General features: G+C 43.1%; 1 protein-coding gene across 1 annotated transcript; it reads left to right on the top strand.

Moving 5' to 3' along the window:
* The first annotated feature begins 13,891 nt into the window (after nucleotides 1–13,891).
* LOC133920468 (NAC domain-containing protein 100-like) lies at nucleotides 13,892–18,134 on the top strand. Its single transcript, XM_062365086.1, has 3 exons — nucleotides 13,892–14,281; nucleotides 14,475–14,743; nucleotides 17,527–18,134. The coding sequence occupies exons 1-3, from the start codon at nucleotides 14,113–14,115 to the stop codon at nucleotides 17,917–17,919; spliced, it is 831 nt and encodes a 276-aa protein (XP_062221070.1). The 5' UTR covers nucleotides 13,892–14,112; the 3' UTR covers nucleotides 17,920–18,134.
* Nucleotides 18,135–18,338: the final 204 nt, after the last annotated feature.

Here is an 18,338-nt window from a genome sequence, read left to right as displayed (position 1 = left end):
CAGCTGCCGCAACGACAAATGTATAATCCATGTCCATCTAATTCGCCGATAGCTAGACCCTACAATTAATACGGTGGTTTTAAAACAGTGCAAACCCTTGTAGGCAAACACTTTTTTAGTGAAAGCGTGCTACTAGTACATTTAATGGGTTATGCTTCACCCGTAGTGTGTAAAAAGGGTCCTAAGCCAAAAGGTGGTCTTAAGATCTGGCCTTATACTTGAGCGTGGTTGGCAGCATGCACTGTGTCGCATTTGCATTGCAGTGGACCTGTGGTGGCAAGCAATTGTCGATCTCGATCGATGCAAGTAGTTGTCAGGCCCCTGAGAACCAGGGGACGGGGTCCATGAGCTATGAGCTATCATGGATACGATTCATGGTGGCGTATACGTGCCGTGTGTGTGTATTTAGGGTTCTGGATGGGGCTAATTAATCAATGATGGAATATATGTCTTTCAAGGAAATTGATGTGATTATGATGCTAGCTAGAAAATTATTACCGGTTAGGAGTAGCATGTAATACGTGTCAGAATGTCAAGGCAGAAATGAGAAAATAACATGATTATATATGCAATGCAATAGCATAAGCTAGTATATATGAGGATATTAGGTCATGCATCGATTCTAGAAGCTCTACGCAAGGCATGCATTGTGTGCGCGCCAAAAAATAGTTATGCTAGCTTGATCTCTCAAGGCGCATAACTTCGAAGCTAATCATGCATGACCGTGCGAATATGTGCTTTCACATTTTCAGTGTGGCAGCAAAACATACTAAGCATGTGATCTCAATCTGATTTAACTCTATGATTGACCATTTGAATGTCTGTTTCCAATAAAAGCAAATAATCTCCTTTTCTCAGAAAAAAAAATCCAATGTCCAGATTCCTAAATTGACTGGGAATTGAAGTTTTTGGCGTCGAACAGATCACATGATTGAGCCTAGCCATACGGATTTGATCTTTCCGCAGATTCTCATGGAGAAGTTGACCCTTAACGGTTCATCATTGATCTCTCCAGGTGGCCGCCAGCGGCTGTTTTGATGCAATGCCTTCAAGAACCGAGACCTCACTATGTCGACAATTATGCATCACTGGAAAGTCGCTAGGGATACGTCCCAGTTCAGATTACTGCATCAATCGTACGACGAGGTTTAGTCCACGCTGCACATCGCAACAGTGCATATTGATGAGATCACTACCTCTGGAATTCTGGATAATCCCCGAGTTTGCTACGATTCATCCATTATACTAGTATTCCAGATTTGACTCCGACCCACACTTTCTCTGAGTACGTAAGATATGTTTAAGGGGCATGCTTGATAGGGGGATTGCGGTACCCTAGACGGGCTCTAAGAAGTTATTTTTGGATGGAGTGCGTGCCTTGTATTTATGCGGGGATGTACATATCTTAAGCATCTTTCCAGGAAAACTTATGAAACCTTCAGAGAATTACTTTCTGACAGTTGACCGTAAAGGATGAGAATGACGTAAAAATTCCAACTGTCTGGCGAGTAATCGACAAGAAAGTTTATTCCTGACAAATACAAAAAAATCACGCACGCGAGATTCGACGAAGGAAATTCATTAACGGTTCACCTGTCAGGATTCAGGAATGATTCATTTCCCTGGCAGATTCACTAAAACCGACAAAAAAAATTAAGCAAGCAACAGAAAGAAATAAAAAAGAACAAATATGCATCAGGAAAATTTTTATGGCTGTTTGTAAAGTTCCAGTTTCCACTAGTGACTATCATTTGGATGCGTACTTAAACACATTTTTTGTTTGATCATTAAATAAAATTAGAGGAGATATAGCTATACCTTGACACTGGTTACAGTTTCTATATAGGTGGGGTTAGATCCCTGTTTTCCAAAAAAATAGGAGGAAAAAGTCAAATTGAGTATTACATTGAATCACTACTTATACAACACCACATATATAGCGCACTATCAGTAATAGTTCAACAGTAACTGTTACTGAAGATGTATCAGTACCGGTTCTTAAACTTCTGCGCATGAACAACGACTGAGGAGTCACAAACTGGCACTGATAGTAACTATATCAGTGCCGATTCTTCACACGAACTAACACGGATACATTAGTGCCGGTTCTAGCCATGAACCAACGCTGATAATCAGCATCATTACCGGTTCTAGCCATAAACTACCACTGATAGTAAGTATCAGTATTGGTTCTAGTCACGAACCGTTACTGATGATTGCGACCGTCACAACTCTTCTTAAAAATTTATAACTTTTTCACACGTAGTTGAATGGAAAAAACTTCATATGAAAATTATAGCTCTCGATGAGATCTACAACTTTGTAGTTGAAATATTTTGAATTTGAGGTCATTTAAATGCCCAAATAATTATAACAAAGTTGCAGTAGTGGTCGATGATAGCTCACATTAAAAAATTCATAACTTTTTCACACGGCTCAAATGGGAAAAAACTTTATATGAAAATTGTAGCTCTCGATAAGATCTATAACTTTGTATTTGATCACGTTTTTATTTGAAACAATATAGATGCACAAAGAAACCAATAAAGATTGACGAAGGAACCAGCACAGGGTCACGAACTAAAGTGTTGGATCTAGTGTAAACCCAGTAAAAATCATTGAAAAAGCCACATATTTGGCCATAAAGATGAAAACCACAAATTCAAAGGTTTTTATCATGAGTTTGGTAAATTGGATTGATGAAATATCTGCGTAGCACTAACTTTCAGATGAAGAACTATGTCTCAAAAAAAATTTGTGGCATGTCGAAGAATGTCAATTTTTATGAAAAACTTTAGAGGTCATGTCGAGTGTCTTTCGAGCCTTTTTTGGAGTCAAGAAGTGTAGAGGTATAAAGACCTATATTTTTTCAGATGTGTCTCCTCGTTAGCTTTGAAAGTAGACGTCGAACATCAAAATTGAACTCCGTATGCAAAAATTATGGTTATTTTATTGAACACTGTATGGATTGGACACAAACTTGAAATACGGAGTTGGATGGAGACAAACTTTATATGAACATTGTAGAACTCGACGAGATGTATAACTTTTTAGTTGAAAACTTTTTCATTTAAGGTTATTTAGATGTCCAAATAGCCATTCAAATGTTCAATCAGAAGATGTCAAAAGAATTTATTTTGCTACTATACTCACGAATGAACGATAGCTGAGATGGTTAGAGAGGTCACATGTGCACACCTGCTGTGAGGTTGTGAGTTCGAGTTCTGGTTACCGCATGTGAGCGAATATCGCGTGACTTTGCGAATATTGGGCACGGTCGGGTGAGCAGCCTTTGGTCGAAAAAAAAATTGAAGCTTTTTCAGCCCGAAAAATGTTGAATCAGGACTGACTATTAGTGATTTTCAGTGCCGGTTCCATACCCGATACTAATAATCAATGACTATTAGTGCCAAGTAATCAGTATCAGTTTAAAATCCGCCACTTATGATGATTTTAAACCGACACTGATGAGGATTTCTGCAGTAGTAAATTTCAAATTTACACTCTAACACAAAACTAAGTTTGAACTTGAAAGTTCAGATGGGATTTTGTTGAATTTAGAAATATATTCAGTAAAATTGTTGGTTTTGTATTGTTCATATCTGTTCACAAAAATCAAAATGATGATTTAATCGGGCATATCTTATGCATCTCTGAAATTATATTTGACCAAAATGTGCTCCTTTTTCTGCGCTTTGCTACTCCAAAAGATTATCCTCGTGTTTTAGTTTATTTGGTTGTTGGTGACTTAGAAACAACCAAATAAACCAAAACACTCCAATGAGGTCTTTTCTTAGACCATCCCAACCATATTCCTTTCATTTCGTTCCCTTTCCGATTCTCCTCCTCATTCTCATTCCATTTATTTTTTGACATCTCCAACAGCTTCTCTTCGAAGGGATTCGTGAAGGGAAAGAAGAGAGAATCACGTCCTGAAGGGAATGACCTTAGAAATCTCTTGGTGATGAGAACCGTGAATGGAAATCGTTGGAGCACTGAAGGGAACGAAAATCCTTTCGTGAAGGGATTCTCGGCTAATCGGTTGGGGATGGTCTTAGCTGTGAAGAATCCTCCTCGATTGGCTTGTACTCCGAGGAATCATTCCCAGATATTTGTGTCGGTGCAGATCTTCCTTTGAGATGAAGGCTTGGCCGATTTGGGCCTCTTGGGCCTATCGGCTACCGGACATTGCCGATCGGGAGTTTTTTATTATATTGTTTAACATTAATATTTAAATAAGTATACTCATCATAAAAAGAATTGTAAGAATAAACGTCTACCGCCTTCTGAAAGGACTTCAGAGAGCAGTAAGCTTGTCATTGCAGCACAGATATCCCTTATCGCTCTATGAGAGGGCAGTTAGACCCCACCCCTATCTTACCGTCCCATACCCACTTACCGCCTCTCAAAGGACGGTTAGCGCCCCTGTCGCCCTCTGAAGGGGCGGTTAGCCTCTTGCCACACACGCTCCTCTTACCACCCTCTTAGAGAACGGTTAGTCCTATTTCTTTTATGAAAATAACAAAAATACCATAAATTATGTAAGATAAAAAAATAAAAATCCTAAAAAATATTTAAGTGAAGATAGAATAAATACATGTAAGTTAAATGATAAAATCACATTGAATGTAAGATAAAATGTGTACTTGAGATGAGTACATGGAATTTAAACATTACCAATAGTATGTAGGCTACATTTAAGATACATACACAACTTAGTTGATAGATTAAAAACAATAGAACCACTTTGAATTCAACAAGTACAACAATTAATAGCATAAAGATTATGGATGAAATGACCCTTGAACTTATCTGTGTCTTATCTCTAGGGCCATCTAATGGTAAACATATTCTAGGGATTTTTGTCTATGGGTGCTGGTGTATATGGAAAATAATCAAAGTTAGGATCCCAGTCATCTGCTCCATCTTTAGAGAATTTGCAACAACATAGAGTTCTTTGAGGAGTAAGCACGAAGTCATCATCGTCCGAACCAACCCATTCGGTTGTGGCTGAAGTGGTAGCAGCACGTCCTCTTGTAGTGGTTGTCGAACAACCACCTATTTCACGATGGCTCAAACCACCGCCTCTTTCGCAATGGTGTGAAGGTCTCGAATGACCACTTCTACATCTCCAATTATGTCCTGGTAGGTAGCCATCACTGAAGATTAGATGCAGCCCAAAAAAGTTATCAATGGGGTTGTTCAACAACTTTTCATCCTGAGGGAATACCTAGTATACAAAAAGAGCATATGAAAATATAAACATGCCTTAGAAGTGCAACCTAACAAATAACCGAGACATGTAATAACAATGAATGTACCTTAATGTGCTCCTCGTACTGCTGAGGATGCATAAATATGGTGTGTGCTCACTTGCTAAAATACTTTTGCTATGTCAACTAGTTTGCACACCTTGATATATTTCTGACGGTACTCTAATAAGTGCATCTTAAGATCCATGGAGGTCACAAAGCTTATCGTTCGCCGTCATTCCTTCTTGGTGAAACAGGGACAACAGGTCATGGTCTGCCATTTTGACATCACTTTCTTCAAGTTCTCCTCCTGGAACACATCGTCACCTTTTGCATGTGTCTCTCTCATAGTTTGTAGGGATATCATTGATAATTTGGATGTCCATGAGAAATGTCTACTTTAGTAGGCAACCATGGTGTGGTATTAGTTATCAGATGCTAGTGTTGTTTCAAAAAACTACGATGTCATGACCTTCTCATTGCTTCCGCCTCACATTTTATAAGCAGGGACCGATGGAGTATGGACCAAGTGTTGTATGTAATTTGGAGATGGTGCATGGATTGGATGCCTTCGAGCAGCGAGCGGTCACTGGACTCTGAGTAGTTGGCACTGTGCAGTCACATAGCTCTAAAAAGGTGGCAGCAAGCGGTTACGTCAATCCGAAATGCTGACAGCGAGGGGTCACATCTCCCTGAAAAGGTGGCAACGAGAGGTAAATTCACTCTGAGAAGCTGTTAACATGATGTCACATGAGATTAAGAAATGCATTAATGACATGATAAGTAGTAACATCTGAAATATGTAATACATAGAAAGTAGACATGTAAGGATATGTAAGACTAGTTAGCAAATCGAAGAATGGCTTGTCATCGTGCGTTACTGTAGCGGCAAGAAAAAAACATGTGCATTATTTAATGCTGCAGTGCAAAGCGTTGATGGGTTGTTGTAGTTTGATAATTAACCTACATCGAGATTGTGGGGGAGATGAAGTACTCGATCTGTATGCACTAAAGCGTATTGTGAATGCATTGGATGCCTTCCTGCAGCGAGGGGTCAGTGGACGCTGAGTAGTTGGTAGCGTGTGGTCACATCACTCATAAAAGGTGGTTTGTCAATCTGAAAAGCCACTAGCATGCGGTCACATGGGATTAAAAAATGCATTAGTGACATAGTAAGTAGTAATGTCTGAACATGTAGCACATAGAAAGTAGATACATCCGAATATGTAATACTAGTTTGCGAATCGAAGATACATCATGAAACAAACATCTAAGTTACGAAAGCAAAGATAACTTCCTATTACTGTCTCTCCTGCTGGCGTCAACTGCTCCCACCATCATGGTCCCATCGCTGCTGCTGCTGGTTCGCCCTTATATGTCCCCTAGAGTCGGTCAGGTTGTTCGGTGGAACAACCTACCTGGTAGGCCTCGTAGGCGATCACGGGTGTCGAGGCCTCCTCCTGAGTCTGTTGCGTTGGTAGTGGAGCACTGGCCAATTGATTCTGTGTGACAACATTATAGTATGGTGTGCCCCTGAAGAAGTCCCTCACGATGTCGAAAGCGAGGTCCGACCCAAGCTCATCCTGGCTCAGGTATGACTACTATGGTGTTGCCACCGTCGTCCATGCATAATCACTCGCGGGGCCTGTGAACGGATGAATTTATTAAATATGGTAAATATGAAAATGAATGTATTAGTAAAAATGCAATATTGTACCTGTATGGGATTATATTTTTAAAAAATAATAAGTTAATTAAACATACCACTAATGCAGCGTCCTCGTCCCAATGGCTTGGGTAGGCCTCTATAGTCGAAGTGACGTGCAGCTGGACAGTATTTGAGGTGTAGGTGACCCGTGTAAGTGTACACGGGACATACCACCGCAGATACTCCTTGTAGGCTAGGTCAGGGAAAGGACAAGGCTCCTCGATGACATCCTCAAGGGCATAGGCCCACACCGAGACATATGGCGTCAAGAGATCTGCCTAGAGGTTGCCACCCAATTGGTCCTTACGTGTATACCTATAGGTCAACAACATTAGATAGACTATAAATGAGGCGAATGCTACGGATCATATATTTGATTTTAGTTACCTGTGAATGTGGGATGGAACGATGCGAACTTTGATGAGAGGGAACACCTGGAAACATCTGAACTGCCTCATGACGCGGTGGGGTGAGTACTTCTCGATGTAGATGTCAAAGATGAGCGGCTTCTTCGTAAGCTAGTAGTCCTCATCGCGGCTGCACAATGGAGACAGACTGATAGGCGCATGGTCTTGTATCTTTCAGTGGTTGTAAGGGGTTTAGACCATGTCCTCTGGACGCAAACGGTCGAACTGTGACCTAAAAAGCTCGTACGCGTTGTGGGTTTGCTCGTGCGCCCAATGCTATCATGGAGCAAAATAGTAAGAAACTAGCCTAAAAACATATAGGTAGTAAAGCAGAGCTATGTTTTCTACGTACCCGATGTCAACACCACAACGAGCCCATGGTGGGTTCATCCACCTCGGGTTCCCAGTACCATTCCTCAGGGTATGTGGATTGGTCCACAACAGGCCGACCGATCGCAAACCACTCGTACGACCATAACTGCAGCAGTAGTGAGCACCCAGCAAATGTGGGTAGTGGCTCCTTCTTCGTGCACGTATCGCACAAGGCATGATACATCGCCGCCAGGACAGCGGAGGCCCAGTTGACCTGGGGGACCTCATCGGGCTCTGCATCTGTGATCCCCCTCGAGTACGGAAGAAGGGTCCTCAACACCAGGTGGCCTTGGTCGTTGGTGAACATAATCCAGCCGAACAACCAAAACAGGTAGCACTCTAAGTGCCTCGCGACCGCGTACACACCGACGTCTGGGTGGATGTATGCAGGCTTGAAGTAATGCAAATCATGATTAGTAAAATATATTGGAAATCATAAAGAAAATATGAAGGTAAATTGCAAGGTACCTAGAACTGAAGGATTCACTTCTTCATGGGCCCACGCAGATTTGATAGGAACTCGGGTACATAGGTTGGTGCGTCGTCCTTCCGCTGAACAGAGCCGAACCACGTGAGCATGACGTTCTTCCAGTCTGCATCCAGATCAATGACTCCAACGACAGCTCCAGCGTAAGGTAAGCCTAACATGTAGGTTGCGTCCTACAACGTCAAAGCTATCATGCCGCATGGGAGGTGGAAAGTATGGGTCTCTGGCCTCCACCTGTCGACCAGTGCAACGATCAATGAGCGATCGAAAAAGAATTGCGTCACAGCTACCTCAGGGTTATCTATTGCTCGAGCCTCCACCAAACGACACAGCGATAGGAGTCCAGATGCTGTCAATCTGTATAATTTGGAATATTAGGTGAATGTAGCACATGCAATAAATAAATAACCAAGAATGTACGTAGCTAACTCGCGACATACTGGTGCTTCCAACGATCGTCGATCGTAAGTAGCTCTCTAGAGCCATGTTGTCGAAAAGCTTCTAACTCGGTCTAGTGAACGAAAGACAAGAAGCTGCAGTGCTTCTTATCCACTACAGGGTCAAGAAGATCAAGGTCGGTGGGTCCATCATATCTGCATTAAAAACAAATATAGGCACTTCGTACTATATATATATAGTTATGTGAACAACGTATAACATACATGTATACACAGATACATGAACAGATTACATGTACACACAGATACATGAACAGATTACATGTACACACAGATACATGAACAGATTACATGTACACACAGTTACAAATAAAAATGTAAGGTCCATAATCAAATACAAATGTAAGGTCCAAATACAATGTACATAGGTTATGTGGAAACATTACAAATATTACATCCAAATACGACAAACACATTCACACTTAACCGCTGTCATGACCCCATCTACACACCATGTGCATTTTTCGGATAGTTCTTGTATGTGTGACCAGTTTTATTGCACTTGCTGCATTGTTTCACCCTTAGACCCGCCTCAGATTCATCCATATCATTCCGAATCTGCCTTGTTTGTCAATGTCCCGGTTTATACTTCATCTTCGCGAAGTCTGGCATGTAGATTCATGAGCGATTTGGATCACTTATAAATGTATCAACAATGCCATATGTATAAAGCTCATGTTTCCATGTGTTTATTATTTGATCCTTCATAAAGTAGCAGGAAACATATTGTCAGGTAGCATATTGGACTCCCTGCATGCAGCTATGACATGTGTGCATGGCCTATGTAGCAATTGTGGCTTCTGGCACAAACATATGCACGTTCCATTTCTAAGCACACACTCTTGCACATGGCATTCACGTTTGCAACCCTTACGACCCTTATTCCGGTGCAAGGCAGTGAACTTGTGCTCCGTAGTTCCCTCCTGCTTTGCATGGTGCATATGTGCCTTCTTTGTAGCTTCTCCATGTAATCACATAGCATTGATCCATAGAGCATACAGTTACATGTCATTGCCATCGAGGCAACTGCGTAATGATCAATGAAATATTTACAAGTTCCATGTAGAATCCCTTCAACAATTCCAACAAGAGGGAGGGACCTCATACCCTGCATAACCCAGTTGTAGACATCAGCAATATTATTTGTTATTATCCCATACCTTGCCCCTCCTTTGTCGTACATCAAGACCCATTTCTCTCTTGGCTCATTTTTTATCCACTGCAGGAAGTTCCTAACAAATGACGCTTGCCTCCTTACTATTTTGGGGAGTACCTATTGGGATGGGTCCAAGAGCAACCAGCTCCTCTCCGGTGTCTTCTACCTCGACTGACTATTTTATGGTTAGTTCGTCTAGCTTTGCCCATAGTGCGTTGAACATTCTCTGCTGGTTTTGGCTACATAATTTTTTGAAAAGATTCATCAAGTACTTGTTTTAAAATTGTATGTAAAAGTTTGTGCCCATATGCCTCATGCACCACCTGCTCTTCAAGTCGAGCCATTTTGCTATACACATCGTCGAACACTATCGTATTGCATATTCAGCAAAGCCTACAACATCCCTGTATGTTTATCATGAATCAAACATATATTAGGTTGATCCAGAACAATAACATGCTTCACCCTCTTAAGGAACCAATACCAGTTATCCTGTTATCGCTCTCCACAAAGGCAAACTCTAGTGGCATGACTTGGTTGTTCCTATCTACCCCAATTGTAGACAATATCTCTCATTTATACCTACTAGTGAGGAATGTCCCGTCCGAACAAATGATAGGTCGATAGTGTCTAAATGCCTTTATGGTTGCCACAAATACAAAGAAAGCACGCTACAATACTCGCTTTCTAGGCTTTTCACTCAATGAGTAATGCTTGATATTAAAGTAACTTTCAGAGTTTCTCGCACATATTATGGCTAGTTGACATAGTAAGTTGTCGTATGATGCTTCGTATGACTCAAACCTCACCTCAATAGCCTTTTGTTTCGCCCTTCAAGCCTCCGCGTAGTTTATTGTGTACTGAAACATTTCTCAATAGCATAGATTATTGATCATAGCTCATACTTTAGGTTGTCTACAATCTCTCCATTCATAATATTGGCAATAAAAGTAGATGACAGATTCCGGTGGAGAACTCTATTTTCTCAATGTGACAGTTATACTCCCTAACTATTGAGCACTCCCAGTGGTCAACTCACTTTCCCTTGAATACGTGCACCCCTCATGGACAATCAGGCACCAAACACTTAATGTCATACTCCATTTTGCTTGACTTCACAACCTTAAATTGCCTCTGAAGAGACAACAACCAGTATTTTACTGCATCAATAACAGCCTCCTTATTATGGTACATAGTACCTGGGACACCTTGTTCTCATGATATTCTTACGGTGTCCAATGCCCATCACTGACCACTAGCTTTGAAAATTCTTGATTCCTCCACTCTGCAGGAACATGAGCACTTTCCTACTCGTTGGATTAATCCTCATCGACAAGGGCTTCCTTGAGATCCTAATCCTCCCTCTCCACCTCTTCCATTATGCTAGAGATATGCTCCCCCTTATCGGCTACACCCCTCAGTTGGATCTCCTGCGTATCCTTAATGTCCTGCTCGTCCCCCACAACTGTCGGCTTAGTTTCATCCACCACTGTCTGACTTGTTTCTACTACTGCTTCCTCAATATTTATCTCTGTTAGATCCTTCTAGTACGCCTAGACCATATTCATATGATATATCTACGTAGTTCCTCCAAGTAGATGTCGTATTAATCAGGATGAGCTCACCAAAGTACCCCTGAGTAGCACAACTTAGCATAGCTCTCAGCTTAAGCTCATGTTGCTAGGGCTCCAGTTGAAAATGACGCATTAGCCACTTGCACACACCTACTATGTCCTCTCATTAGTTCTACTAAGTCACTTGACGACATGCTAAAATCCAAAGAGATCTACACCGCTAGAACTATAACCAATCTGACATTCATCATAATATATCTAAAATATAGCTTATCGGATATACCTAGAAACATCCAAAAATACGTCCAATATTAATACCGAAAACCTATACTTCTGATTATTGAAACTCTAACAAAATTACCAAAACCGATGGTCACCTAACTATTCATTTAGTTTACTAAAATCAATATTGCTCCTAAGCAAACTAACCAATTTAAACTAATTAGACCACCATCTACTTAATAAATTTTCTAATTATCTATAATTATTACCTATATCATTATTTTGTAAAATCTAGATAATTGAAACTATTGTACTCTAATTATAACTATATATCTGATGATTGTCCTACAATGTTGAACTAGATCTTTACAATATACTACAAAAGACAGAAAAGCCTTATTTTCTAATTACCTTGCTAAACCCTAGATCTCATATAATATAACTACTGTTATGTCGCTAAACCCAAGATCTAGTGGTATTTTAATTACTAATAAAAACATAAGTATAGAAAAATTGCGGAAACTGGGATCCAAAATTTGTAGACTAAAAACAGTATAATTGCATCGTACTGTATCCCTCTCCTCTCCTCCCCCTCTCTTCCTCCCTCTCCTTCCCTCCTCTCTTTCTTTTTTTGGATTAAAATGATTATTTTGGTTTAATTTTAGCCTTTTATAGCGTGGAGGTGTGGCAGGGGACTAACCGCCTCTTACGAGGGCAGCAAAGGACATAACCGCCCTCTTAGAGAGCGATATGGGAGGTACAGACGGTGTGACGCGGTGCGCTCGGGGATGAAACCTACCCACCCTCTAAGGGGCGATAAGCCCTAACCGAAAGGGCACATAGCGGTAGACAGGGATGGACCCTAACCGCCCTCTCAGAGAACGAGAGGACGGTAAGGGATATCCGTACCACCGTAACATACTTACCGTTCTCTAAAAGACTACAACCAGCTCTTTCGAAGAGCATAGACGTCTATTTCTGTAATTCTTTCTCTTTCTTCCGACCTTCTCTTTATCGTATTATCTTCCGAACTCGGTTAAGCAATACTTTAGCATAATCCATTATATATATATATATATATATATATGCGCCCTCAATACATCATGCATAAACGAAGGCGAGCTCGCACGCCTCCGTCGACGCGTACGACCTCACGTGACGATCGGGCCTACGCGATCGACCTAGGTAGCTAGCACTCCACTAGTTAACGAGCTCAATCAATAAGCTGATTGATCGACCCTTTCCCGCGCCATTAATTCGCCCGCCTTGCCTCCCCCCGGAATTAAGCATGCACGCACGTAAAACGACCTCACACCAAGGCGGGACTGAAAAACGCGGACTCTAGTATATATCTCGCGTGTCACGCTGGGCCACTGCTGACTGAGGTACTGTAGTTCTCTAGCTAGCAGGACGCATGCACCTTCCACGAGTAGCTAGCTTATCCTCAAACTCACGAGTGATATGATCCCATATATATTGCGGTGGACATAATATATAAATATATATTTATATATGAGAGATGTTATTTTCGGGTACCTGTTTTTTTTTAAGTGACGAATTTAATCTGTTAGATCTCGATTCAATGAATCTCGTGTTTTCTTCTTCCTCCCATCAAGGCACACCCTCTCTCTCGTCACCACACTGACACCGGTGCCCGCTCCCTCGCACCGCTTGCTTCTCCCATCGGTGGCTCTCCCATCACTCTGTCACTGTGCAAACCAATCCATTTTCACGCTCTTCTAGCATCAGCACCGCCCTCAGGCCATTCGCGGCTCCGACAGCGCCACCGCCTCCTCGCCGTACCACTACACTGCTGCTCGCTACCGGTCTGGTCGTCTCCCCCAGCATCTCTCTAAGCTCGGCACCTGATGAACCCACCCCGAACCCTAACCCTCCCCTAATTTCATTGTCAGCCATTTTTCTTATTCGACACATTTTCACATTGTCGACTGAACGATTCTGAAGTGTTAGGCGTCTCATCATTAGGAAGCGTGAACATATATACATTGGTAACTTGCTGGGGTGGGTCTCGTTGCTACGTACTACTCCCTCTTGCGGCACAGGTATGACAAGGTGTTGGAATGATCTTTCCACCTGGCTAGCTACAGCTACAGCTAGATCAGTTTCAGTCGTGTTTAATTTGCCTCAGCAGATAGGGACTGGACGGCCTGGTGGCTCATCATCTAGCTTACTACGGCCAGTCGATCAGTTTCAATACAGTTAGTTACACAGGCGGACAGGTCGGACCCCGCCCCCGCACGACGCCTTCTTCAGTCTCGCACCTCTCTATAAAACGGAGGTCTCACAACGAACTCCAGCAACAATCCAGAGTCCAGGGGATCAAGGTACTGGTACAGTCCGAATCCTTAGCTGAAAAATACTTTGATATAGCCAGATATACAATTGGTTCTCGTTCGATCGATCGGTTGCTAGCAACTTGGGTCGAGCAGTTAGTTAGCTCGCGTGGTTAGGTTCGATGGCATTGAGGGAGATCGAGTCGACGCTGCCCCCGGGGTTCAAGTTCTACCCGAGCGACGAGGAGCTGGTGTGCCACTACCTCCACAAGAAGGTGGCCAACGAGCGCATCGCGCAGGGGACGCTCGTCGAGGTCGATCTACACGCGCGCGAGCCGTGGGAGCTCCCAGGTCAGTTGATTCAGGTCCTACCACCATGGTCACGCCATGCCAATACATGTCTGTCTGTTCATCTCTGACGCATCGCGCGCGCGCGGCCATATATATATATATACTCGACCGAAGCTCAACCTCGATCTGATAACTGATAACCACCGGAAGCCTAGCTAACATTACGTATTATGGGTGCTTGGTTTGGATGCAGAGGTGGCGAAGCTGACGGCGAGCGAGTGGTACTTCTTCAGCTTTCGGGATCGCAAGTACGCCACGGGGTCGCGCACGAACCGCGCCACCAAGACGGGCTACTGGAAGGCCACGGGCAAAGACCGCGAGGTGCGCGGCCCCGGTGCCGCGCGCGCCGTCGTCGGCATGCGGAAAACGCTCGTGTTCTACCAGGGGAGGGCCCCCAACGGCGTCAAGACCGGCTGGGTCATGCATGAGTTCCGCCTCGACACCCCGTATTCTCCCCCAAGGGTATGTACCCAACACATGTATGCCACCATAATTTCTCTATCTGATTGCTTCTGGCACGATGCATCCTTAGAAATCAACGGGTTCAAAGGATCGATATATAACCACGCACGACTTTGTTAGTTTTTTGCTGCATACATGTACTCCTAGTTCAGCATATTGATTACTCAATTATTGACTGTTCATTCTTATCAAACGACGTTCTAGAGAATGTTTATCTAGTGTGTGGCAGATCGAGTTCAGAGCTTTCCTGGGGACAGCACTAGATCTAGTTGTCAAGCTGAAAAATTCAAAGAAAATAGTATCATTCTTCAGAATATAATTGATCATTCGGCAAGGACAGCTTACCCGTTGCTAGCTGATCGGTCTCGTGAATCACGGGGGGTGAACGTACTGAAACTAGATGGCAAGCAATACCTTTCACTAGGCGTGGGATTGTGGGAAGTACACAAGAAAGACAGCGACGCCAGATTCTTAACGAACAACCATTCATGAATTGCACCATCAACTTATTAATTCGCATGCATAACACCAGCACGCGACGAAACGTCTGCTGTTGTCTCCGTCTTAACTCTTACCCCACACCAAGTGCTACTTCGCGTTGCTACGCTAGCTACGCCAAATTCTGTACTGTCTCGAGTTGGTTTCACCAAAAGAGACTAGTAGTATCATTAATTAATCCACATATTTCGATTTTATTTTTTTTTTGCATTGAGCCGAATTTTTCCCATTATTGGTGCTCTTTAGTGACGGTAAAAAAAAGCTCGTTTGCATTTCACAGTCGCTCGTAAAGAACTTACTTAGCAACCACAAGGTGGCCGAGGAGCATCCAACGAACGAGGAGTGTAAGCACGTAGGGTATGTTTGGTTATTTGAATGGCTTAACTTGATTTGTAGTAGTGAGCTAGACTCATTTAAGTTAGATTGTAGGTATGTAATGTTATTTTATTTAGTTGATGGTATATGTTTAGTCTGATTAATAAAAGATTGTGTTTAGTTAGCTGTATGAGTAACTACTACAGAACAGGTCAAAAGTAGCATCCTATCAATCTTCCGTACGTGAACAATAAGAGAGACGTTAAAAACCGATACTGATAGTTACTATTAGTGTCGTTTCTAACTACGAACCAATACTGATATCGATCATCCGTGCCGGTTATAACTCCCAATCGGCACTAAAACATAGCCAGACCCAAAATCACCGTTCAATGCAATTTTGTTTCTCCGATCAGTCCTCACGTCTGGTGCTATTCTTATCTCTTCTCCTAACCAGTGTTCTCTCTCCCGTTCACACCACACAAGACAACCTTATCTTTTCCTGACTGGTGCTCTCTCTCTCCCAACCCCTCTCTCTTGTTCCCACCAGTGGAGTTGACGTTTCCCTCCCATCGCCTTTCTCCTCCTATTCCTCTTCTTTGCTCTCATCAACGGCGGCAACCTAGGTTCCGAAAAGCAATAGAGGCCGGTAGCTTCCCAAGTTGTAATGGGAATCCAACTGTTCACACAGCCATGAAGGTATCGACGGGTTGCAGTGCGCGTGGCGATGGCATCGAGCTCCCTCCGCGGTGGCTGGCATATGTTGCTCTGCGCGGGGAGCTGATTTGGAGTAGTGGAGCTCGCGGTGGCTCATTGATCTCAGCCCTCATTGCTTAGGCTGCTATTCTCATTAATCCACTGTTGAAATGTGGTGATTTTCTTTCTTGTTTGACTGCCTACTCTCTGAATGAATTGATCTTCCTAGCTTCAATGCTGCAAAAAATTCAAGGACCCTAAAACTTTGATTTGCTGCTGCCATTGCCGGCTGGGATGAGGTGCCATGCAAGCTCATGGACAGCGGAGGGAGCTCGGGCTGGCGCAATGAGCCCGTGGCTGGCGAGGGCTTAGGCTCAGCTCGCTGCGGGATCCTAGGCGTGGTGGATCTGTGACGGCGGCCTTCGAGCCGCCGCATTTTAGCCACCGTCGTGCCCGCGATGACGAGCGAGTGCGGCAACGCCGCGCCTGAGGGTCATCTTTTTCTTTTTTTATGTTTGCGAAAATACCAGCAGTGCCGGTTCAAATCTCGAACCGATATTGATGTTGAGTTACTGTACCGGTTCCAGACCTGTCACTGATAGTCGGTGACTATCAGTGCTGGTTAAAAATCTATTAGTGAAGTCATTTTTCAACCAGCGCTGATATACATTTTTGCAGTAGTGAGTACATATTGTATGAAATTGAAGTAAAAAAGTAAGTATTAATATGATATTTATTTTACATAAATACACTATATAGTACTTAATTTATCATATTAAGCTTTATTTTAATCATATAATAATGCCATAATTAACTAAGTATATGTCTGTATCCGCGAGTCTTGCTTCAGAGAAATAGATAATTTCTACGTGAGTCTTGCTTCAGAGAAATAGATAATTTCTACGTTTCCACTCAGTAAACCGAGAAAACATTTTTACCTCACATGAGACCAAAATTACATGCAGACAACTCCACAGCTAATCCCTGCATCCAAGGTTAGCTAGGTTGGAGGTAACTAAATGCACCGTACTAAATGCGTAGTGCAGAGACTGGACCAACCATTTGGCTGGTCCATATGGGACAATAATTGGTGCATACATTTCTTGACCGGTCATTTCTCCTCGTGGGCTACACAGTTGAGACAGCCCCTAGCTACGGCCAGCGTGCATTAATTCGATGGCTTCCCACATAAAGTTGCTTGTGACGTTGGCCAATTATGTCAGCATTTTCGCTCCTCTCAAGTCTGAAACTCTGAACGCGTTGCGTACGTGCAGGAGGACTGGGTGCTCTGCAGAGTGTTTCAGAAGACGAAGGGCGACGGCGACGGCCAAGACGGCGCCACCTCGCCCGCCTTCGCCGGCTCGTCGCACGTCATGCCGTATCAGCAACCTGCGTCAGGCGACTACTACGGCCCCGGCTCTGCGCCGCAGCAGGAGGTGGCAGTGCTCACGAGCACGGCCATGCCGCCACAGTATTACGGCGGAACGGCAGTTGATCACCACGGTTTCCCGCGAGACGACGCCGGCAGCGCGCTGCCGGGGTTCGGGCTTGGCGCGAGGGGACTTGGTGGAAACGAGTACGGGTTTGATTACTTCGACATGGGTGGCTTCGACGACACGGCGAGCCTTGGGCTTGGAGGCATGGGGTTCCCGCAAGGGTGGAACTGATCGCGCACGCCCTGCCTTCTTTAAAGAGATTATTGATATTGGATTAATTAATTCTATTATTTGTTTATATACACATGGGGATTGAAAGATAGACTAGCCTGGGTTTGGAAATGTTGCGATTGAGATGATTAATTGTGAACGTGAAATCATGTGTAAATTATTTGGGAAATACTTTCTTAGTTAATGTAAATGTATGCAACCGAGCCGTCTTGATTTTCGCACAATATTCTTTAAGCTCCCTTTATGGCAAAATAAATGTGTGATTGATTCCCACTGTCATTGCTAAGGCTCAGGGCCTGTTTGTAACGAGGACTTTGGAATTCATATGAAAAAAAATGTTCCACCTACCTGGATTCAGCAAAAAAAATCATAAGTACACAACTAGATAATATGTTATCATTGTAGGTTTAAAATTGATA

This window comes from Phragmites australis, chromosome 6, assembly GCF_958298935.1.
Source record: "Phragmites australis chromosome 6, lpPhrAust1.1, whole genome shotgun sequence".
Classification (NCBI taxonomy): Eukaryota; Viridiplantae; Streptophyta; class Magnoliopsida; order Poales; family Poaceae; genus Phragmites; species Phragmites australis.
This window is presented reverse-complemented; position numbering and strand designations above follow the sequence as displayed.